The sequence below is a fragment of the Malaclemys terrapin genome, chromosome 8 (genome assembly GCF_027887155.1).
Source record: "Malaclemys terrapin pileata isolate rMalTer1 chromosome 8, rMalTer1.hap1, whole genome shotgun sequence".
Taxonomy (NCBI): Eukaryota; Metazoa; Chordata; order Testudines; family Emydidae; genus Malaclemys; species Malaclemys terrapin.
This window is the reverse complement of record NC_071512.1, coordinates 81,453,352-81,478,381: the sequence shown is the minus strand read 5'-3', so window position 1 is coordinate 81,478,381 and position 25,030 is coordinate 81,453,352. Positions and strand designations below refer to the sequence as shown.

Sequence of the window (25,030 nt, the reverse complement as noted above, 5' to 3'; positions counted from 1 at the left end):
TTAATATTTTCACACTTCTTCCAGAGGCATGGGATTAAGTTTATTGTCTCCTCCATATTTTAAACAGAGTTGAGTTGTGGATAGAGGCAAAGAGCGTGGTAGGTAAAACTCTTAAAGAGGTTCCAAAGTAAACTAAAACATCCAGCTCACTCCTCCTGCAATTGCTGCTTCATTAAAGGCTTCGGATAAGGATTAATAAACCGTGCCTCCTTTAAAGGCAATATTGATAATCAGGATTTATTTTATTTTGGAATAAAGTGTTCATAACTTTGAGGTGGAGCATTTTACAGAAGAGGTCAAGGCAGCTGCTACAGAATTTTAAGATGCCTACAGAGCACCTCCATACTAAAACTTTGCAGAGTTTATCCTACGGAGCTGTTCCCAATTTTCAGTTGGGAGCTGGAAGCTGTGAGATTGTGTCAGATTACTCCAGCAAGCTGGAGGGTGGAAGAGGATAGGATTAAACTAGCTCATTCTGAATAGCTTTACAGAGTTTGATTAAGCCTCTTGTTACAGAGTATAGATGGTAGAAGTTCTGTCCTAGCTGTAAGGGGAGCAAGGCAACAATGTTAGCGTGTAGAAAGAACAGGATTGAGAATATTGAGTTATGCCATTATGTAATTAGATAATGTGCCCTCACCTGAGGGTCTTCAATTCATCCTCTCTCAGAAAGGAGGAGACATTTAAAAAAAAGTGTGTTTAGAGACAAGGGCCTAAACTGATAAGACATAAATGGTGTGGGGGGGGGGGGGGGGCGGGGGTGACTGAAGAAAAGATTGGGACTATTTGGAGGAGAGATGAATAAATGAAGTGATAGTTATACAAATAGTGGTATAGCAAAGGGGAAATTGGGTTCTCCTAATAAAAGGAGAATTCAGTAGTAAAAGTAATAAAAGGCAAAAAGCAACAGCGTCCTGTAGCACCTTTAAGGCTAAGATGTATTGGAGCATAAGCTTTTGTGGGTGAATGCCCGCTTCGTCGGATGCATGTGATCCGACCAAGTGGGCATTCACCCACAAAAGCTTATGCTCCAATACATCTGTTAGTCTTAAAGGTACCACAGGACCCTCTGTTGCTTTTTACAGATCCAGACTAACACGGCTACCCCTCTGATACTTAAAAGGCAAAGTTACTAGCGCTTGAAGGAAACTTTTCCTCACAGTTGGTAGTGAAGCTGCTGAATTTATCATCACAGGACACCATTGAGACCAAACAGCCTAATAAGATCCCAGAAACAAATAAGATTTATATATGTATAGACTTCCGTAACTTCATTAACAAAATAGACAAGGTACAAATCTTTATGCTTCAGGGCATAGGCCAACCACTAACAGGAGTTAGGAAGAAGCCTAGGGGCCAGCTCTGCCACAACAAAACATTCCCAGGGCTTCCAGTGAAGCATATGGTATTGGCCACTGCCTGAGACAGGAAGTTGTAATAGATCCATCACTGCTTTGATGCTATATGGCAATGTCTATGTTCTTTCCTGGTTTAGACGTGCCAGACATTATAGTTAAAATGTAATTCTAGTTAGAAAATCTTATGTAAGGCAGAGGAAAGGTGTCTGAGTTGTTTCTATGTTTGGTCTCTTTTAGTATGCATATCATCCAACGCCAGCTTGGAGCCCGGTGTTGCTTGTACTTAACCTGCATGGTTGTTGCTCAAATTAAGTCATCTTCAACCTTCATTCTCCAACTAGTCAGAATACTTGTTGAGGAAAATTTGGCTTCAGCATTAGATGAGGACAAGGAGAACATGTATTGATTAAGATTCAGGATTGTCAATACAGGCTGTTTCCAACAGCACATCAAATACAGGATCACTGGCGCCAAGAACTGAGAAGTCTGGCTATAAAAACGAGTCAAAGGTGGAGAGTACCTTGCCGCTGGCTTGGGGCTAGGGTAAGCCTGTTCTGCCCCATATGGCAATATGAAGGTATTAGAAATTGTGAGACGATTGCACGGGAGGGGTTAAGTTGTGCAATGGGCCCTAGCTCTCCTTTAGTCTTTATGTATCCCTAATTATTTACAGATGTTCCATTGTATTAGGGCAGCAACAGTGCTCTGCATTGTAATCAGATTTGGGTTTTGCTGAATTGTGTAAGTCAGAGCAGACTGGTTTAAAAATCAAGAGAAAGTTTATGATGAAATAGGTAGGAGATAATCAGGAGGGAGAGGTGATGCCCTTTCAATGGTTTATAGTGGCAGATGCCATTCCTTTCAGATTTCCTTGCAGCTGCGATAGTGCTTTTTAAGTGGTGTGTACATTATGCTTAGCCCCTTTTGATAGGCAAAGAATTGCAATCACTGCTTATATGCTAATGAACTCCCTCCCCTCCCCCCCCGAACGGCATTCTCAAGATAACCAAGATGCTGGTGAAATAAGCCTTATTAAAATGACTTGCTAGAAATTTAGTTTAGGGGGAATTTGTTCAGTCTGTTCCAGTTCTGCTCCCTATTGCATTTGGTTGGCCTCTGTGCTGAGTTAGAATCTATTATGATAGATGTACCACTTCTGCAAGACTGTTTTTACACAAGAAAACATGTGAAAGATTAAGATGCAATAATTCAGTGAGAAAAAACAATAAAAAGTAAGAGCTAATCTAGTACAGACCCAGAGCTAGCATCAAGCTAAAGTTTAGGTATTCATCTCAAATCAGTCCAATATTTAATCCGTACCCAAAGTATAAGGATACTGGTCATGAAAAAGCTGAACTAAAAACTGACATCTTAAAGTTACTCCTGGTTCACTCAAGATTTACTTCAATTGCAAATGTTTATTTCAGTACTTTCCTACAAAATATAAACATTCAGACAGAACATGTTTAACATCTTCCAAGTTTGTACATAGTACATAAACATTTCACTGTACATTTTACTACACCTATAGGAGTTTTGCTCTTACACGTGCAATCATCTAAAATATGCTCCTCCGTTTTTCTATTCTGCTTCCCAAGTGAACAGATTATGGAGAATAAAGCTTCCATAAAAATGTGGTTCCAAAGCAAGAGGACTGACTGCTTAATCGCTCAGAATTGTAATGGTTAAAGTACTGTATCATAACAAAATTCCACAGACCACCTTTCTGACTGCAGCAGATAATAACTCCATCAAATATCCACTTTCCAATATTTGGAAGTCACAACCTCCATACATCTAATTTAGACTCTAGACTCCAAAAATAGTCTAAGGTCTTGTGTACTAGAGGAAACGTTTAAATAAAAATAGATATTTTAGAAGTACTTTTGTTGCTGTTATGTTTATTTTCTCCCTTACCTCAATTCTTTAAAAATGTAGGTCAGCATTCTGTTAAGAGAAGTGAAAGGCTACGTGCCTGGTCCTACCCAGTGGTGTCTGTAATAAGCTATGCAAAGTTCCTCTACTCAGCTCTGCCACCACACTTCAACCCAACCTGCCCTCTTCCTGGCTATATACTCTGGCCTCTCAGAGAAGAGACTGCCAGTCAGGTCAGGTGGTATGGCTTGTTTGCACAAATGCCTGCTAATTTATGCCCTGAGCCAAATTTGAACATTTACGTTAATCCACTACACTGTTTCCAGGGGCAGTTTATCTAATGTGTTTTACTAAAACTCAGTTTTGGTTGATGTTTTTACTATTACTGTATGTAAATAGAAAATCTGAAGAAACCAAAGCCCTTTGGTAAGTAGTGCTGTAACTCAGTATATGTATGGATTAGCATTCATTATGCCTGTAGTGTTGAAGACCAGTTTTTGTTTGATGTTACCATTGTCCAACTGTTTAACTTTTGGATCTATTGGAGAAATGTTGGATAGTCTAGTCTAGCCAGATCACTATGCATAGCCAGTTTCATAATGCCCTTTGCATCAATTCTAACTAGATGATACAATTCGAGCCATAAGCTTAGAAAAATACAATCTAAACGAGAGATAATGGTCAGTTGGAGGTTCAAGTTTCACAAAGCTTCTGTAACAAGTTTGCACTATTTTAAAGAAAAGAAAGTTTGAGCTTTAAGTTCAGGAATTTTCCAGCCACTTTTTCTATCCAGTTCTTGTGATTAGTGTGCTGTTTTAAAAAAAGTCTCCAGAATTCATTCCCACGTTCTTGTAAATATCTTCATTAGGACCTTCAAGAAAGAAAGCTGTCAGCTAGTTGCAGGAAAGTAACAATTTTAACTTGAAAACTGCAAATTAACTAAATCAAAATAACTCAGACCCATTCCTTAATGACTGATACCACTACTGGAAACAGAAAGATCACATATAATTCAGTCACCTTGTATTGTATGAGAGAGAGAGAGAGAGAGAGACACAGACAGACAGACAACCTATCTCATAGAACTGGAAGGGACCCTGAGAGGTCATTGAGTCCAGCCCCCTGCCTTCACTAGCAGGACCAAGTACTCATTTTTGCCCCAGATCCTTAAGTGGCCCCCTCAAGGATTGAGCTCACAATGCTGGGTTTAGCAGGCCAATGCTCAAACCACTGAGCTCCCCCTCCCCCCCACCCAAGCTAAGGTGGTACAGACAAATACAAAGTCCTTGGCACAAAACAGGCAAGATTCTACGAGTATTCCTGAGCTGAAGCTACAGATTTGAATAGTGGCCCATCTGGGGATTTGGACTAACTTTAACACCTCCATTGGATAGGGCATCGGTAGAGAACCTGTAATCTCTGGATCCAAACAGCAGGAACCCATATTTGAACTAAAGAGCCAGGCCCATTAGTTAGAGGCAATAGACTCAAAAGTCTGGTCTGACCACTAGAGCAGGACAGTCGTCTATTGCAGTAGCTTGAATAGCTGCTTTGATTCCAAAATTTGGGGCCTGGAATAGTTTAAATTAGACATCTTATCCTTTGCAGTATTTCATAACATAATCCAGTTGAATAAGAGGATAGCCGGTAGTGCAGGACTCCTAAAGCATTAGAAAGCCACATAGTTCTTAACTGAGAAAGAATTTCTAATATACCATATCTCACCAAGATGTCATGTTCTATAGCTACTTAATAAGAGGCAGGCAAATAAAGCCAGATGCCTACCGTTTACAGCAACAGAAGATCGACACAGGACTCTCCTCTTCTAATCTGTATCTGCCTGAGTTTGGTAGGTCTTTACACTGTGATATAAAGTCATGGAGTTCCGTCTCTGGAAAGCCATCTTGCTGGTAATGCTGAAGATTAGTCATTCTTAGTTACAATACAAAACTGAATTCTTGTGTGTATAGTCTTGCTAAGATTTAACTCCTTCCCCTCAACACTAGCCACACAATTGTGTAAAAACTGGATTTAGAAGACTGCACATTCTGAAGTGCAGTAGACACTGTACAGAAATATTCTGATATATTTTTATCTTTTAAAATGAACATTTGGGATAGTAAGGCAGATTTGGTTTTGTCAAAACTAGGGCAAGGTGGGAAGAGAATCTGCTAAACAATTCTCATTAATATTTTAGTCACTCTTCTTTAAGTTAGTGATCAAAGATTTCTGGAAATTAACATTTCAGGAGAGAAAATTATAAACTTATGCTCTAAATTCATGTACATTACCTCATCTACCTCAGTGCTTTGTAATACATTGTAAAGTCTGGATGCACACTGACTAAACCATTATGCTTGTTTCCTAGCCAGTGAGATCAACTAGCAATACTGTAGCTGCTGAAAGTTAGGGTTTTCAGTAGAAAAGTTTCTGTACATTTGGATTCATATTTCAACTTTAATTACCAGATAGGTACATGTACTGGCAACAGCACTGAATCACTGGTTTTGTATTAATATCACAGTTGAATATGCAAACCATTCTTGCATTTTTCTTCTGAACCAGAGAATAAAAAAAGATCATGCCTACCTTAATTGTTTCATATGTATCTGTGATCAGTGCAATGAAAAGACTTAGCACCATATAGATGAACAGGCTGATGAAGGAGTAGAGGTAAAGCCGACTAAATAACCAAACCAAGTAACTTTTCTGCTGCATTTTTGCAAATGTGGCAAACATATCATCTCCATTTATCAGTGAGAAAAGACATTCTGAAACCATGTTCAGAGAACGGAACTAGAGGAGAAGGGGAAACCAAAACAAACATTATTTAGTACCATTAGGGTTACCATATGTCCAGATTTTCCTGGACACGTCCAGTTTTTTGGTCCTCAAATCCCCATCCGGGAGGAATTTCCAAAAAGCCAAATATGTCCAGGAAAATAGGGAGGCATGGTAAGGGGACTCAGAGTGTGAGTGGCTGCAGCAAAACTTACAACTCCCAGGATCTGCGGGGGCACAGAGGCGGCGGGCGGCATCTGAGCATGCAGCCGCCTCCTCCCCGGGCTCCAACTTTCCCGGCTCCCGCCGCTCTGCACTGTGCGCCGGGGCCGAAGCAACTTCCCCAGCGCAGCAGCAGCCGGAGCCTGGGGGGGGCGGGAGGGAGAAGGGGGAATGCAGGGTGCTCAGGGAAGGGGGCGGAGTTGGGGTGGGGACTTTGGGGAAGGGGTTGATATGGGGGCAGGGAAGGGGCGGGGCCGGGGCCCCCATGGAGTGTCCGTTTTTTTCAGTGTTGAAATAGGGTAACCCTAGTACCATCAAGTTACTGTTTGCTGCAGTCTTAGTCTTAAAATAAGTGAAGAGCTGTTGAATGTTGCTACCTCAGCTGTCCTAGACTCTTTACAAGAAGCATGAGGCACTGTACCCAATCAACCCTGTAACCTAATCAACTTTCCCTGGTTTAGAGACCTGCAGAGCAAAAGGTGGCTACAGGCAGGTCCTGGCATAGCAGGGAGAGAATGCAGGATACAGCATTGCAAACAAACAGATATGACAACATGCATTGGTAGAATATATCTAGGCAATAGATTAGTTGTCTTCAACACAGATTTAGATTGGTTCAGCTGTGAACGAATAGCAAGACATACTGACTTTGGTGCCTTAGTTCTTATCCCTTTAAGAAAAAAAAATCTTAATTTGAAAATAGAAGTTAGTCTTGTGCAAGACCAAGTTATTTCTCAAAACATTGCATAGAAAGCCCCAGCTTTTGATTAGGAATCAATCTGGCCATACTTCTGACTCAGGACTCTCATAATGGTGGAGAGGAAAGTCTGATCAAGTTGACGTTGTACTTTGTCAACCTTCAAAAACTATGATAGGTAAGGCTTTAGATTCTTAAAAAAGACTTTCATCTTAGAGAAAGCCTTGAAATTGTGAAGGCTACGGGTAACTCTTATAATTTAGAAACTTACTTGGAATGAAGTCTATTCATTCAGTTTAATAAGTGGCTTTCACACTTTGTATTCATGATCCCTTTCACGCAGCTAGCCTCTGAGTGTGACCCCTCCCTTATAAATTAGGGGGGGTAATTTAATGGGAGCTTGAGTTGTCAGCCCCACAGAGCTGCCAGTTTGCAACCCCCATGTAACCACATTGCAACCCTAAGGGATCACAACCCCCAGTTTGAGAACCCCTGGTTTAATTTGTTCAGTTTAAAAAAATCAAAATATTACATTACCTTAACGTGATATGGCCCCAGTACAATCCATCCACAGAAACAATAGCCCAGATAGATCATAGCAGCACAACAGCAGAATCTAATGACATTGGGCAATGCTGACCGTAGTGTCAGAATAAGCAGCTGCAGAAACCAATATTAACAGTTGGAATCCAGCCAGATATTTGTTACAGTTGTGTGATAACAACAAATAAAATAAATACCAACAGCATGGAGATCCCAGGAGATCCTTACATTATACTTCTGAAAGAAACCTAGGTATCGAATAACTCCAAGCCACACAAGCATGGTGGAGGTTCCTAGGAGGATACTACAGACATCATAACTTGTCAGACTCTATATATAAAACAAATAGGAAAGAACAAAGTGTTAAAACCATACAGTGGACTAGAAGTCTCCCTTTTTGTGCTAGCCTATGATTTGGTCATTGCTACAACAATTTGCCAAGAAACTTTATTTTCCTTGAAAGCCTCCATCTCTCATTCCAATACTGACCAAAACCAATTCTGTTTAGTGGGCAAAACTCTACTAGATTATATAGCTGCAGGCAAGAAATGAGAAAGTATTTAAATAAATTTTGTGCATCTCTCGCGTGTGTGACTAATATATACAGTATAGCCATCATGTCCAAGAAATGTATTTTTCTGCCCAAGCAAAATAGATCTTTATGTAAGAGGAAGAATCAGGTCTAACCAACAAGTAGCTCATACAAGTGCCACAGTTCCAGGAAGTTACCAAGGAGAAAGATAGCTTCTAAAAACTGAAGTAATGATCACAGAACTAGATTTCATTTGTGTTCTAATGGTTTTCCATTCTGTCAACACCTACACGCACTGGTCTACTTTCATCCAACTTAATACATTCACTATCCTGATTTTAACTGCAGTTCTATTTTGAAAGGCAACTATGCAAAAATATGTTTAAGCATCAGATCTGAGTAAGAACAACAGCTCACTTTAGTGACAAAAGGTTTTCAGTTTTTTTTTTTTTATTTTATTTTATTCCTGTTAGACCCGCAGAACCAATACAGCAAATAGTTGGGTGGACTCCATTCCTTCTTGTGTTATCCATCAGCTGCTTCATTTGTTAAGCTGCACCCCTCTTCAGAAAGTTTGCATAAATGTAGCTAAGGGTTGCACAAAGTGTAATTTGGCTGGCAGAACTTTCAGACAGTGGTGTACAACAAGGAAGAGATATGTTTATTCAGATTTCAGGTTAAATTTGCAGGACTTGCAATGAGATGCCTCTGCTTTACTTGTGAGCTATTACATGGGATATGGAGTTTTAGGGTACATCTATACTTACCTGCTGGTTCGGCAGCCAGCAATCGATCTTCTGGGATCGATTTATCGCGTCTTGTCTAGACACGATAAATTGATCCTGGAAGTGCTTGCTGTCAACACCGGTAATCCTGCTCTGTGAGAGGAGTAGGCGGAGTCGACGGGGGAGCCTGCCTGCCACGTGTGGACCTGCAGTAAGTACCTTTAAGTTCAAACGAAGATACTTCGACTTCAGCTACGTTATTCACGTAGCTGAAGTTGCGTATCTTAGTTGGAACTGGGGGCTTAGGGTGGACCAGGCCTGAGAAAGAAGATGAACCCCACAATCCCAATTTTTACCAAACCATTTAATAAGAAAACAGCACATTGGATGAAATCTTGCAATCAGATATACTCCTTCTTGCTCTCATACCTGGATTTCCCCAGACCATAAATCAATTACTCATTTTTGCACTTACTTCTTAGCTCCTATTCTTACAAATAAAAGGAAGGTATCTGCTCCATAATTGGTAGTTGGGTACTTTGCGAGAATAATTTAAAAACAGTAATCAGCACCACCAACTGGTTTTTCAGAATTATTCTTTGGTCAGCTTAGACTAAAGCTTACAGGCATGCTGCAAAGCTAATCTGCTGGAGTTTTGAGGGCAAGTAGCATTAGGTTAATGTTAGGGTATTTCAGGATGGAATATTTTTGCAGTTCTTGGTTGAGTCTTGTTGGACATGGGTTATAAAAAAAATCACTGTGCATTTTTGTGTGACTAAGAAATTGAGCACCTAGACCCTGGGATAGGCACTTCTGTAAGAGCAAAAGAAATATTAAAAAGTAAATCAACTTTGGCTGGTCCATTAAGATATAACCTCACCCACCTTGTCAGAATTATTTTTTAATATGGAAGCAAGTAGTTTCAGATATAACTAGAAATACCATGGTCCAAAAGCTTAAGTGGTAGCACCAGAACTGGTTAGAGAAGCTATCAAAGTAGCAGAGACTGTACACATCTAACTCTGAATGTGGGAGGGTGCAAGTCTATTTTGTCATCATGTGCTGTAGCGGAAATGTTCCAATTCCTGGAGATATTCAGAACTCTTGCAGACAGAAAGTTGCCAGGCTGATGCCTGCTTAGTTGCTGGAGATTGGGAGCTGGAGTTGCAGTGAAGAGGTGTTTGAGAAGTACCTCATTTCCTCAAGACAGTTGTAGGTACTGTACAATGGTGCACAGAAAGTTACACATACACTTCTAAACCAAAAAGCCAGATATCTCAAGTACAGCTACATGGGAGGAGGAAAAGGGAAAGCAGATAGTGAATACAAAATTTTATTTTGAGGGTTAAATTTCTTAAGAGTGAAGAGAATAGGCAGATGGGTGTCCAAGGATATTCAGGGTTCTAAAGTCTAATGACCAGTCACTGCTCACCTGAAATGAAATGCCTAAACAAACAGTTTATTTTTGGTCCTCACTAGTTGGAAACCTCTAAGGGGGCTATACTTGAGAAGTCAGACTGGGATGAAATTTCAAGAACAGTTTTGCTTCTACCTAGTAGGTGAAGGTCTTACCTTAGCTTGTATTTCCATTTTTAGTGTTGAGCCAACAATAGTTAAGACATCACTAACAATAATCAGGATGTACCACCCATTGACAAATTCCATTTGATCTGTGAAAGATACTTCTTTCTTATAATGATGTAGGAAAAAACTTACAAATTCCTAGAGGAAAAAAAGAAAAGCAGCTACAATCAAACTAAGTTTAAATGGCTCAAAAGCATTCCTTAGGATAAGTTATACCCACCCTTTGGAGCCGAAATCCTTTAACCACTGATCGTGTGCAGAGGATCAATGAGGCTAAACAAGTCAATATGACAAAGGCATCGAAGATCATCATGTAATGAGTATTCTTTTGTACTGCAAAAAAAACAAGAACAAAACCAACAAAAAACCCAAAATATGTTTATAATTAGGCAAAATCCATTGTGTTTGTGCACATCTAAGAGTACACATTTAACTCAAGTCTGAATCACTTAATTTGGATTAAGATAAATTTAGAGTTTCACCCATTAAAGCTTATCAGAGATGTAGGTGCATGAAGTTGATGAGTGTCTCAGTATGATAGATCAACACTCACCAAATTGTAGGCTTAAACAAGCAAGTATATTGCACTTATGCTCAAGACAAGCCATCTAGCAAGTTATGTCAGTATTAATGTATCTCCTGCCTCCCTCATATTCAAGAGGAAACAGCTTTCAGCTTTGTTTAGAATATATTTAGTTCTTTCCTGGCATTCTTGAGCAAGTTGTACAGATAACGCGCTTTAGTGACCTTGTCAGTGCTTGAAGGCATGAGACAGTCATGTGAATACTATTTGTATCTTGGAGCAAATACATAGTTGCTAACATGGTAGAATTACATTTTTCTGTTGTGCATTTGCAACTTAGATTTGTACAGATATAAAAGACAGCTGTATAGACAGTCGTGCATTACATTGACTGCAAATATTAACAGTATTAAACTTTGACTAGTGCTTCTCATTTAGAATTCCTGTAACCACTCCAAGGGTTTCCTAGATCACAAGCCAACATGATTTTACAGTATCTTCTTGAAAATGAGCAGTTGTCTTAAAATAACCATGTCATAATATTAGAGGTGTCTCCAGTGTCCCATGAGAGCACGAGATACTGTTCCTCATTTTACACCAACAGGAATGGAAGCCTTAAAAATAATAATAATAATTAATAATAGACATTCAGTGGCAGAGTCAGAAATTGGTCCCAGATCTTTTCAGTTCCAGTCCAGTGTCTTATCCACTGAGCCATCCTTCTCCTCCCAGAGCAATGCAGGTAACTTACACAGCTGCACAGGCAGTCAAGACCCAAGTAGTACAAGTTGTGCTGAACATCAGTTACTCAGAGTCACCAATGTTGTTTTTAATAAAAAGTGTATATTAAGAATTAGACACATAATCAAGACATTTAGGCAGGCGAAGGTTTGCACCAGAACTATGTTAAAGGGTTAAGACATTTTATCCTAGAGTTTTCCTATAAAGCTAACATATTTGAAGCCAGATAACCATCAGAAAAAAGGATTAAAATTCCAATACTAAAAACAGGGGTTGTCTAAAGCAAGCATCCTATCTCCCATAAAAGGTATTCTAGTGATTACTTTTCTGTTTAAAGTGGTTTTTAGAGACCAAAGGCTCTACTACTGGTTATTAATCCAAGTAGGTTTTGAAACAAGCAATCAATCAATCTCAAATAGGGTGTTGAAGCACTATCTGACCTCAAGATGGTACCTGCTGCACCATTCCACAAAGATCATGTTGACATTTTGGATATACAAAGATTCTGCCATATATGTAGCTATGTGCTCACATTTGAGCAATTTTTGCAACTTAATTCAAATGGATTAAAAAAAAGTTTTGTTTTGTTTTTTTTGGTAGGGGGCTGTACTTGTAAAACAAGTAAATTTGACTAGTATGTTTCACCACTGATTTGAGATTAAGTTACAAAAGAATCTCCTGGATTGACCTGTAAAAATGTGCATCACTAACATTTTTAACAGGGCATCACATCCTAATACAGATCACCACACAAGTCTGATATAAAGCACCTTCTTTCAGCACTGCATGATCCATTCAGGCTAGCATGCCATCTAGTGAACAGTTGGTGAAAGGCAGCTAATAGGGCTAATTCAGGGGTTCTCAAACTGGGGGTCGGGACCACTCAGGGGGTCACGAGGTTATTACATGGGGGTCACAAGCTGTCAGCCTCCATCCTAAACCCGGCTTTGCCTCCAGCATTTATAATGGTGTTAATTTAAAAAAAAGTGTTTTTAATTTATAAAGGGGGAGTCTCACTGAGAGGCTTGCCATGTGAAAGGGGTCACCAGTACAAAAGTTTGAAAACCACTTGGCTAATCGAAGTAGGGAAAAACTTGAAAACAAAAAGATTTATCAAAACAAAAGTATTTTTGAAAACTATTTTGTTTCATTGCACTCTCCACTGCCCTTTTTCCACTGAATGCAATAGATTGAAGGCCAGGATTGGTTTTTCTCCTCTCCCCCACCCCTTTAAAAATACACACACACACACACACACCCCTAATTTTCTCCCCCACTCCCAAGTTTTTCCTTTTGCCGCTGACTTGGGGGGGGCGGGGCGGGAGGTCCAAAAACCTGGATCTCATTCATCCTACTGGGGCACTTAGTGGCAAAAAGGGGAGGGAAAGGAAAGAAAGAAAATGAAATTTGACAAAAAGCCATTTATGGAAAGTTTCTGATTAAAGTGTCAAACAGGGTTTTGACCAGCTCTAATATCTACTAATCTTAAGTTAGTTTGAAATAGTCATTAAATTCCAACATGCGGTGCATACTGTATTGTGCATCACAACTTGATTTCAATTAAATCAAATCCTTGGTACCATCAGTTACACATGCTAGCAACATTTAGCTATATTTCTAGCCACTCCATATTAATACAGGTGAGGAAACTTACTGGATACAGCCTTTGCACATTCGAATTAAAAAAAAAGTGAATTACACAAGAACCAGCTTTACTTTTCACCACTATCATTCAGCTTTGGCAGACAGAGTTCTAGCCTTTTTGTACTAAAAAGTCCATAAGAACAATCTAACTCAGCATGGCCAATAATCCATCTAGCCCAGTATCTTATCTTCCAACAGTGGCCAATGCCAGATGGTTCAGAGGGAATGAACAGAACTGGGCAATTGTAAAGTGACCCATCCTGTCTTCTAGTCCAATCATCTGGCAGTCAGAGGTTTAGAAACACCCAGAGTATAGGACTGCAGCCTTGACCATCCTGGCTAATAGCCATTGATGGACTTTCCTCCCTGAACTTATCAAAATTCTTTTTTTAACCCCATTGTAGTTTTAACGCTCAACATCCTGGGGCAACAAGTTCCACAGGTTGACTGTGTGTTGTGTGAAGAAGTACTTCCTTTTGTTTGTTTTAAACATGCTGCCCATTAATTTCACTTGGTGACCCTTGGGTCTTGTGTTATGCAAATGGATAAACACTTCCTTAATCACTTTCTTCACACCATTCATGATTTTATAGACTCATTACTCATCTCTTTTCTAAACTGAACAGTCCCAGTCTTTTAAATCTCTCCTCAGATGAAAGCTGTTCACTACCCTTAATCATTTTTGTCGTCGTTCTCTGTATCTTTTTGAGATGGGCATCTAGAATTGCATGCAGTATTCAAAGTGTGGGCATATCATGCATTTATACAGTGGCATTGTGATTTTCTTCTTTTATTATATATCCCTTTTCTAATATTTCCTAACATTCTTAGCTTTATTGACCACTGCTGCATGTTGTGGATAGTGGTATGACGATACCAGCTCAATGACCAAGATCTTTCTTGAGTGGTAAAAACTAATTTACACCCCATCATTTATGCATATTTGGCATTATGTTTTTCAATATGCATTACTTTGCATTTATCAACACTGAATTTCATCTGCCATTTTGTACCCAGAGCTTTTGAAATATTCCTTTGTAACTCTTCGCAGTCAGCTTTGGACTTAACTATCTTGAGTTATTTTGTATTTTCTGAAAACTTTGCCACCTCACTGTTCGTAAATGATCTGGAAAAAAGGTTTAGCATGTTGAACAGCACTCATCCTAATACAGATCTATGGGGGGGCACTACTATTTACCTTTCTCCAGTCTCAGAAAGGACCATTTATTCTCATCCCTTGTTTCCGGTTTTAACCAGTTGCTGATCCATGAGAGGACCTTCCCTCTTATCCCATGACTCCTTACTTAAATAACGTTTGGGGGAGAGTCTTTGTCAATGGCTCTCTCAAAAAGACCAAGTACCCTATATGCAGTGCATCACCCTTGTCCACATATTTGTTAACCTCTCAAAAAATTCTAATAAATAGGTGAAGCATGATTTCCTTTGCAAAAAAGCGGTGTTGACTCTTCCCCAACAGATCAGGATTAGCAGACAGATGAACATGTTCTGTACCATAGTTTCAACCAGCTGTCCTGGTACTGAAGTTAGGCTTACTGGCCTGTAAGTGCCAGGATCACCTCTAGAACCTTTTTAGAAAATTGACATCACATTAGCTATCCTCCAGTCATCTGGTACAGACTCTAACCTATCGTTTTAAATCAAAGAGCAGTTAGTAGTTTTGCAATTTCATATCAGAGTTTCTTCACCCAAGAGTTCTGAATACCATCTGGTCCTGGTGACCAGGGCCATCCCTGGGGGGGGGGGGGGGGGGGGGAAGATGCGGGACAACCCCCTCCATCCTCCATCCTCCCACCCAGGCCCTGCCCCACTCCACCCCTCCCCCGGCCCTTTCTGGCTTCCACCATCTCCCCCAAGTGATGCCAGGGCTGGGTTGCTTGTTGCTGCTGGCGCCATGCCCCCGGCTAATTCCCCAGCCCATCCTGGACTCTGTGTCCCAGCAGTTACCCTGGTCCATCCTATGGATAGGACAGCTCTGCTGGTGACTTACTGTTTAATTTATTAGGTTTGTTCCAAAACCTTCTCTAATGACAACTCAATCTGGGACAGTTCCTCAGATTTGTCACCTAAAATGACCAGCTCAAGTGAGGGAATCTCCCTCACATCCTCTGCACTGAAGACCGATGCAAAGAATTCATTTAGCTTCTCCACAATGGCCTTGGCTTCCTTGAGTGCTCCTTTAGCACCTCAGTCGTCAAGTAGTTCAATTATGAGTTTGTGTTCTCAAAATTTCAGGTGAAAGTTCAAAATGTTTGAGAGTTATGAGCAGAAAGATTCTTTATAAAACCTAAATTTGAGACCAACTCTGTGGACAGCATCCCTTTACATAATTCCCCGTATTAGTTGGCAAGGTGAAAATGAAAGAGGATGAGAAGATCGAACACAACCCCATCCAGAGTGGATGAATTCTGTATTAACATGACAAGAGTTAAACACGTTTATGGATGCCTTAAAGTATTTTAACTTAGTTGTTACTTACTTGATCCAGAAACATGCCAGTCTTTACATTCCCTGATGGCAATATCGTTGTCCAGACTTATTTTAATTCTTCCACTATGTGCTTTGTTATCAAACACTATCTGTGTGAAGGACAGAGAGATTTTGTAAAAAGTTACAGGTGCTTACATAAAGCTTAGAAATTTTATATATATTTCATAACAATGACCCATAATATTCTTAGGAGGAAAATTAGGAAACTAAGAATCTTCAAATTTATGCATGTAAATATGTAACAGAAAAAAGGTAAAGTCTGATAGAACATAGTAATTATAGCAAATAACAATTTATATTCCAACAAATTGATTAAAGTCATTAATTTAAATTACAATCCCATTCTAGTCTGAACTGCACATAACCATTCTTAGAAGGGTCTCTTGAGAGAGAAGAGAGGAGTTTTTTTTTTAAAATATACTTGTAGTGTGCTCAAAGACGGAGGTTTAATTTCTTATACTTGCTGTCTGGTAGCATTTGGTTAATAGGTTTAACAGGGGAGCCTATCAACAAAGGTTGGCCAGATGTCTTGTGGCTCCCACAACACCAACCTTCAACTATTTATAGGCTACTATAAGCTATAGCAGCCCCCTTGACCACTCACCAGGATAACTGAGCCCTGGTGCCCAACCATGGTTAAATGTATGGTATGGATAGTACACCCCCTACGAAGATATCCACATAGGCAATAAGAATTATTACTATGGTGAATACAAAATATATTCTAGTATTCACTTACTGTCAAAGTAAAATCATAACAGTCCGGGAGTTCATGGTGACGAACTGTCTGGAGATTGATTGCTTTCAGTTTAAAGGTAAGCTGTACTGTTACAAGTCTGGAAGGCAAGTTTGAATTAGCTTTTCATAGTACTAGACTAGGGATTCTCAAGCTGGGGGTCGGGACCCCTCAGGGGGTCACAAGGTTATTACATGAGGGTCGTGAGCTGTCAGCCTCCACCCCAAACCTCACTTTGCCTCCAGCATTTATGATGGTGTTAAATATTTTTTAAAAAGTGTTTTTCACTTATGGGAGGGGGTCACACTCAGAGGCTTGGTATTTGTACTGGTGACCCCTTTCACAAGTCTGAGGACCACTGTACTAGAATCACACACACACCTCACCTATGGAAGTCCAGAGTGAAATTGAACTTGTGCTTTCCCAGTGTTCTGTTTTCCAAAGGCATCATTGGCTCAACATAGAAACATTCTGCCATGAAGAAAGAGGCACAAGCAGCAGTTGGATTCAGTGTCGGTTTAAAACAAATTAAACTACCAACCCCCCAGTGGGCGTAAGAGCTATTTATTAAAGAAGTCAAAATAGCAATACATCTCAAATGGGTCAGTCATTTTAGAGATCAGTTTGCGAGAGTATGGACTTTCTTGCACTCCAACTCAATTCATTCTTGACTTAAGGCACACTTAAAGAATTAACATTAGTTATTTACTTCCTTACCTCACAGGGATGTTGTGATGGTAAATGCAAGAGGCTTCATAATATAGTGATGAATGCCACAGAAAAGCCTATAAGTCAGTCAAAATACCAATAGCATTGGCTAAAGCTAGTGCTACTTCCCTCAACACAACGGCATTAGAATTGCAATTAATTTTTAAAAAGTTACAGAGCTTTACCCATTTCACAAATGTTAGGTTACAATAAAAGTTTAAAGACAGACTACGTGATCCAGCATAATCTGTTCTAGATTTTGTGAAGAGAAACTTTTGTAGAGTCCATGACAGTTTAATACAACTATAATCAGTATTTTATGTTTGGCGAAAATTGAAAACAAAAAGTTCACGGAGTATAAAGAAAGAGTTCAGACAAGATAGAAGGTAGGTGTGTCACCAGTTTCAATGTTGGGGTCGATATCAAAGGTGTCATTTCCAGGACAGATGCTTCCTCGCTTGTAGAACTGTTGACAGATTGCCATAGCTGTTTGTTCTGCGCCTCTCCTCTCATAAGCATGATTTCCAACAGATATGTTGCGCAGCTGTAAGTACTAAGTCAAAACAATAAGTCAAACTGAATTAGATGTCATGCCTAGGCTGCTACATCTGAACAAGCTAGTCAATATTTGTTTGAATGTATACTAGAACCATCTCATTGTTTAAAAGGTCACCTAAATAATTCAGAAGGCCTACACCACAAGCTGGACTTGTCCACTAAGTTCAAGAGAGTTTTGCCTGGGCAAAAAGTTCCGGATTAGATCCTAAACAAGCAGTATTTTCTATTAAAGGTCTCCTAGGATGAGGCTAATTCATTATTTTTTACTTGGAGATCCTTGGATTAAAGCCATTAGACATGAAAAGCGTACAGATAAGACTTGGGCAACAGCCTCCCAGGTTTAACACTGGGGCATGAAGATCACTAGTACCAGCTTTTTCCAAGTAGTCACTGAAGGCCTTCATCTGTCAATCTGATTCAGGATTGGTTTTATCCCAGGCATATGGCAATATTGTAGTTTGTTACTTAGTCAAAATTTACACACAAATGAGCTATTTGATTTGACAGTAGTATTTCATTTGATCCTAGAGGTACAGTGGACAGATCCTCTCGCGTGATGTGGTGATGCTGCAAAAAGCAGCCATACTAGCACATCTGACTCTAGGAGCGTTAGTCAACATACAGAACCCTGGGATGCCCTAGAGTGGATAGAGCAGTTCTTATACCATGCTTTTCCCTGTTTCTAGCATAGGAAGGTGTGGCTGGGGTTTTTCTATAGTCCTACCAATCCTCTACTGCAACTTTGGCTCATTGGCAGTTCAAATTTCTACTGGGACTCCAGCCCACCACACAGCAGACCAGGTTGTTCCCTCTTCACACACACAGTGTGTCTCCAGGTCTGTTTCTTGCAACTCTAGGAAAATATTCTCTTTTCCTAAACCCTTTTCCTCGGTCTAGATTTCCCCCCCACCCATAGCCCTTATTACTGTAGTATCAGAGCGCCTCACATTCTAACGTATATACTCTCACAAACCCCTATGAGGTAGGATGGGGAACGGAGGCAAAGAGAGGCTTAATTACTTGCCCAGGTCACACAGGAAGTCTGTGGCAGAGCAGAGAGTTGAACTCGACTCAAGTCCTAGGCTAGCTCCCCAACCATGGCACTATCCTGACTTTTCTAGTCAGACAGTGCCATGATAAGTTGTCCCCTGGAATCTTAAAATGACAGTCTTGTAAGATATTTAAGAAATAGGATCGTATCCCTCAAACAATTGCCCAGAAGTTTGGAATGAGAGATTGTTGTTCTTTGGCAGCTAAGAGCTAGACCCCTATAGGTGAACTTACACTAGACTAGACGACCTCCCTCATAACTTTTAGCCCAGTGGCTCAGGTACTCACTTGCAATGGGGGAGACCCCCGAGTTCCCTTCCATTTGAGCAGGAGAAGGGATTTGAACTGCGTGGAAGCAGAGAAAGAACTGTCATGCATTGCATCCCCTTCCTGTCAGTTCTTTCTCTGCTTCCACAACTGCCACCTCTCAGATGAGTGCTCCAATTGCTGGACTACAGCCTATAGGATATTCGAGTGTGGGGCTTCCTCAGTCTCTCCTGTTGAAGCTGTATTAGTTTGGATCAGTGGTCACCTACCAGTCGATTGTGGAGCCTCTAGCCATCAGAGGCTCCACAATCAACCAGTCAGTCATGATAGGGTTGCCAACCCTCCTGCAGCCAAACATGTAGTTCGGACGCTAACAGTCTGGCGGCACAGCAGAGCTAAGGCCAACTCCCTGCCTGCCCTAGCCCCACGCTGCTTCTGGAAGCGACCACCATCGGCTTCTGGGGGCGGGAGGGGCAGGTGGCTCCATGTGCTGCCCCCATATGCAGGCACCACCCCCACAGTTCCCATTCCCGGCCAATAGGAGCTGTGGGGGTGGTGCCTGCAGACAAGGGCAGCATGTAGAGACACCTGTCCCTCCCCCACAGAGCTACTGCCAGACATGGCAGCTGCTTCCAGGAGCAGCGCAGGGCCAGGGCAGACAGGGAGCCTGCCAGAGCCCCACTGCCCAGGAGCTGCCTGAGGTAAGGGGCACCAAGCGGGAGCCTATACACTGGACCCCTTCTGCACCCCAACCTGCTGCCCCAGCCCCCCTGCACTCAAACTCCCTCCAGAGCCCACACTCCCTCCCTGAGCCTGCACCCCCTCCTGCACCACAACCCCCAGCCCCAGGCTCAGCCCCGAGCTCCAACACTCCGAACCCCTTGGCCCCAGCCCATAGCCTGCACCCCCTCCCACAACCCAAACCCCTGTCCCAACCCAGTGAAAGTGAGTGGGGATGGTGTGAGCGGGGCAGGGGCATGGCCTTGGCCTGGGCCTTGGGGTGTTTTGGTTTGTGTGATTACTGTTATTTCTGTGTTTTCTTTGGAGGCAGATCCTGGGTTGCACGTAAATTCAAAAAGTGATCTTGTGCTGAAAAAGTTTGGAGACCACTGGTTTGGATACATAAATGACAGAATCATTGGTGGGAGGAGAAGGAAGGAAGCAGGGGGGGAGGGGGGAAGAGAGAGAGAGAGAATATATATGACTGCGCAGCCTGGTGGTCAGAGCACTCACCTAAGAAGTGGGAGACCTGGGTCTAATTCTCCTGCTCCGCTGACTTTTTAGTTTATCCAGAGTGGAAAAGTCCCACATCAGAATATCCATAGTTCAGTGTTTAGAGCAGTCACCTGAGGTGACACATCCCTGCTCAAATCCTCTCCCCCCTTTAAGTGGAGTGGGGGCTTTAACTAAGTCTCCCACATCTCGGATGAGTACCCTAATCACTGGACTAAAAGCGGAGGCAGCTGGTCCTGTTCCTTCTCCTCTACTAGCCCCCCACCCCTTTGCCAAAACAGCACAGGCACCTAACACCAAGAGATGGTTTGCAGCTGAAAATCCCAAGCAGATGGAGGCATCTCCCTGCAGCCCAGATTTTGGCACCTATTGCCAAGAGAGGGGCAGGGCTCAGCGCACCCCTCAGCTTGGCACCTCTCATTGGCTATTTTAGGCAAGGAGCCTCCTGGCACACTGGCTTTTTGTGAATCCCGTTCTGAGACACCTATCACCCTCCATTCATTGCATGGGGACCCCAGGTGCCTAACCCAGGCTTTATGAATCCCAGTGATTTTTCTAAGAATCTAAAAGATAAGCATGGTGATGCAGAGCACCACCACACCCAAGTGTCTTTAAGTGTGGACACAGAAAAACCTTGCACTGGGTAATCCTGATCCGCCTCCTGTCACTGCCATGTATTCTACACTTTTAGCCATAAGCCTCTAAAACATCAAGCTCTCAGGAAGCTTTAATATTGGTTCATATTGAAAAGCCTGATCATGTTTGATCATCCAGTGTAGGAACTGGATTATGTATTCTTCTTTAGACCTACAGAAATGGCTGGCCCAGGTAAGTTACAGATATCAGGGATATCTATATATCACAGGGATAAACAGAATTGGGGTGAGGTACGTATTACTACATAATTAAGAACCAGAAGACCAAGGCAAAAAAAGATATTTACTGTAATATTTGCTTTTGGAGAGCATGGTCAAATATAAATTAAATCCACAACACTGAAACTTCAGAGCAGACAGACACTGTGACCAATACCCCGTTTTCTTCCCCCACTCCCCTTTTGGGGTAGTTCACTTTTGAGATGGTGAGAGACCCAGCCTGAGTGTTTTACAGGCATAATTTTCACCTTTAAAATGAATTGCAGGTGCAATTCAGAGTATTTGTGTTGCTATATCCCCATTTAGCACCACCAAGGTGAGGTATTTAGAGAGACAGGTACACGTATCGGGGCCCATAATTCACTTCTGGGTGCCAAAATGCAAACACATTTGAATGTGATAAGGGGAACCTCCTGTTTCAAAGTGTGGACCATTCTATCTAGTTGTCCCAAAGGGCAACTGTACCAAAAGAAATTGTTTAGTGACAAGCATTCCTTGTAGCATTTAAATATGATGAAAAAGCACTATAGTCAAATGTAAGTTATCAACTCTGTTAGAGAAGCGATAGGTCTATTTGCTTGTATTGGAAAAACAAGTGGAGGCTCTCAGCCAGTAAGAAGTAGAGCCACAGAGTTATCTCCAGTGATTGGAGAACATAGCCGCTCTCTTCCCCAGCTCACTACTCCAATTAAAAAACAAAAACCAATTGCTTTTCCTCTAGTCTCCACAGAGGAAGAATGATTTGAATCCCTCCCCATCATCTTTTATTCATCCCCAAAAATCTTAGAGACCTGCTACCAAAATTCAGATTCTCTCCTAGATATATCCCCACATGTTTGCTTTGTAGATGGCTAGATAAGACTCCCTAAAGAATGAGACAACATTCATCCAGATGGGCTGCAGCTGAATGACAAACTCCTTTCCCCCAGACTGAGTTTACCACTTCCCCCAGTACTCATACTTTGCCCAGCAAGCCAGAGACTAGTCATGAAATTCAACTTTTGTCTCCTTAAATAGTGAGGAGATACTAGTTTTAAATTGAGGAAGTCTCCTCCTTCATACACATTTTAATTCAACTTCAGCATGAAATCATTCCCTAACTTGAAGAAAGAGTCAGCTGGGAGACCAGGTCATCTTAACACCAGCTATAGACTAATGGATTTAGTTGAATTTACAACGAAGGACAGTAGCACTACTACTATATAGGACATAATCTACCATACAATTCTAAAGTGGCACACTCCAGTTATGACTTTACATTCGTAGAATATCAATCTGACCAATCCTATATCATTGTTCATAAAGAGCTCAAGATTTGGCAATAACGCAGAGACATGACAGACTATTTAAAAAAAGTCTACTACTATTTGACTTTGTAAAATTACTAGATACTTAAGTTATGTTAATGACTCCACAGTTAAGAGTACAAGTCTCTGTTCACTGATACTCTGCCCTCTTAATTTAGAAAACGTCAGCGTTCTCTCCTGTCAATTCTCCCTTTCCAACACTCCCAAAGAAGTTGGGAAACGGGAAATTCTTCCAGCTTTTAGCTCAATTTCTTTCTAAAGAGACCAGTTTTATTTCAGTCTCACTTTTTCTGAGACACCAGCTTTAGATATTTTGCAGTTTTGTGAGATTACTTGATTTAAGTTACATTTACAGGTTCTTTCCTACGCCTTTTTATGTATTAGACATATTGCAATGGAAACTTTTACCTGGTTTATTGCAAAGAAGATCTGGTCATAGACATCTGTTTGTGTGTATACAGCATAGGTATCATCCATTCTCTCTGTATATCCTTTCAAGAAGAGGTGCTTGAATGCCACAGTGTTCTCCTCCTTGAAGGCAACCACCATTTGATTGCTTAACCCAAAAACTACTAACTGGGGGGGAGAAAAAAAGAAAAAATGTTTAAAAGCCAATTTTCCTTTGGAACTGCAAAGGCTTACAGTAAAACTACCCTCCCTCTTCTTCACAGAAACCTCCTCTGGACAGCCATGGCTGGATTAGACTATTACTAGAAATGGAGCTCACACTGCCAGCTGTTTTTTGTTTGTTTGTTTATTTTGGGGGGATGGGGGGAGGGGAAGACATGTTGGAAATTTAAACTCCTCTCTAAAGAATGCATAGCCTAGAAGATCATTCCTTCAGTGTAGGTACAACCGCCTCCTGTGTTTGGAAAAAGTCATTTCCCATCCAGATAGAGGCCGGTCTAACAGCTCTTTTTTTTTTTTATTAAATAAAGGGGGTGGGAGAAAAGGGCCATCCCGTCTCCTATCCAAGCTACAAATGAGTCACTACACATGTTTTGACAGTCATAGTCTGAGGTTATTTTGGAAAGCATGCAATACCAGAGCGACTCAACTCAGAATCAGCTACAAGGTATAACCAAATTGAGCTTTCTTTCAAGGGAAGAAAAAAAAAAAAAAAAAGTCGTCACCCTGGGATGATGTAGAAGAGGAAATGTAGTTGTTTAACCTCTTGCACTCAGATAAAAGCGGCATTAGCACAGCATTCTGCAATTACCCAAAGCAGCTTTTAAAGAGATATTAGAAGTGAATTAACTGTTCATTAAAAGGTTTTGATTAGCTAGCACAAGATCCTGTTGACAAGTATTACCCTGGGGAAGGAGAGAGACTTGTAGAAGAGTTTTATATAGACTTAACAGGAGCCCAGAATTCCCTTTAGTGGTTTTACTGCCAATTAATAGAGAAGAGACTTCCAGGAAATAAAACAGTCACTGGGCTAAAGGAGGATTTTGCAGCCTTGATGTTCCCTGGAAGAAATTTCTACATGAGGATAACTAGATTACCAGTAATTCTGGCATTTAAGAGTACATCATCTCAATTGATCACCCTAGGGCTACACATGTAAACACACTAGTGAGAAGATGAATAACTTGAACTCTTTATCATGTATGGGCATGTTTCCCCTGGAAACAGTGGCTCAACATTAGTTTACTTCCAATTTGGGTCCTCCCATGCCCAATTTCTAGCTACTACAAGAGGAAGACAATCCGTGTAACACATAGCAGTAAAAGTAATATCAAAAAAATACAAAGTAGAGCATATATGCACACAGAGCCCACCAGGTTTTCATCAAGGAAACCAAGATTCCTGGAATTCACTCTTGCAGCCTGTGGGACCATTGTCCTCCACACTCTTGCTTTCACAGCAGAAAGTCACTAGGTTCTGCACTCTAGAAGCAGAAATTATGGAAGATCTTTGGTTGAAGACTAAGATAGGGGAGGAATTAGCGCATAAGCCTTCTCCACAACAAAAGGAGAGAGAGTCAGATAATGACATTTTAGTCAAACAACAAATGTTTGGTCTAGCAAACTAAACTTTAAAGCTGGATGAGAAGGAAAAGATTGAGAGAGTACTTAAACTCTACCTAAATGTGTGTTTGTATGTACGTTTGCATACCTCATTCAAAATTCACAGTGAACATACCACGCAACGTCTACCATATTGCCAAGGCTTCCAAAGTTGCTTATCAAGAGAAGCCTGAGTTGATACTGTTATGTTGTGCCATAGCAAGTAGAATATTTATCAGTTGCCTTCCTCCTATCTTGTATCCATAGAGTGAAAAAAAAGCCCCAGCTCCTGAAGTAACTCACCTGGATGGTAACCATCACTATTTTTAGAAGTTGAATCCCAAGTTTCCAAGGTTTTCTGCCCCGGGCCCAAAATTTCTCACAGGGGTTCATGAAAAAAAATTTAAGTTTCCTTCTAAGTTGGTCTTCCAAAAGCAGCTCTCGTGAAACAGATGGGTGTCGTTTGTAGCTGTAAAGATCATCATCATCAGGAGAACTGCAGCTGCTTACAACCACTTCAGCATTTTCCATTTCTGGAAGAAAAAAGCCATTGT

General features: G+C 41.0%; 1 protein-coding gene across 8 annotated transcripts in view; it reads right to left on the bottom strand.

The window, feature by feature from the left end:
* Positions 1–2,756: 2,756 nt before the first annotated feature.
* MCOLN3 (mucolipin TRP cation channel 3) overlaps positions 2,757–25,030 on the bottom strand; it is an 83,176-nt gene continuing 60,902 nt past the window's right edge. For 7 of the 8 annotated variants that reach the window (XM_054038456.1, XM_054038455.1, XM_054038457.1 and 4 more), the window contains 13 exons: positions 24,780–25,009; positions 22,876–23,043; positions 17,577–17,730; positions 16,856–16,940; positions 16,473–16,569; positions 15,723–15,822; positions 10,538–10,650; positions 10,306–10,455; positions 7,705–7,806; positions 7,471–7,593; positions 5,823–6,029; positions 5,019–5,149; positions 2,757–4,104 (listed from right to left, as the gene is read on the bottom strand). In XM_054038456.1, the coding sequence (XP_053894431.1) occupies positions 4,098–4,104; positions 5,019–5,149; positions 5,823–6,029; positions 7,471–7,593; positions 7,705–7,806; positions 10,306–10,455; positions 10,538–10,650; positions 15,723–15,822; positions 16,473–16,569; positions 16,856–16,940; positions 17,577–17,730; positions 22,876–23,043; positions 24,780–25,007 (1,665 nt within the window). In that variant the 5' untranslated portion in view covers positions 25,008–25,009 and the 3' untranslated portion in view covers positions 2,757–4,097. Of the gene's footprint in view, positions 4,105–5,018; positions 5,150–5,822; positions 6,030–7,470; positions 7,594–7,673; positions 7,807–10,305; positions 10,456–10,537; positions 10,651–15,722; positions 15,823–16,472; positions 16,570–16,855; positions 16,941–17,576; positions 17,731–22,875; positions 23,044–24,779; positions 25,010–25,030 lie in introns of those variants that run through there. The other variant, XM_054038462.1, reaches the window with a different exon arrangement.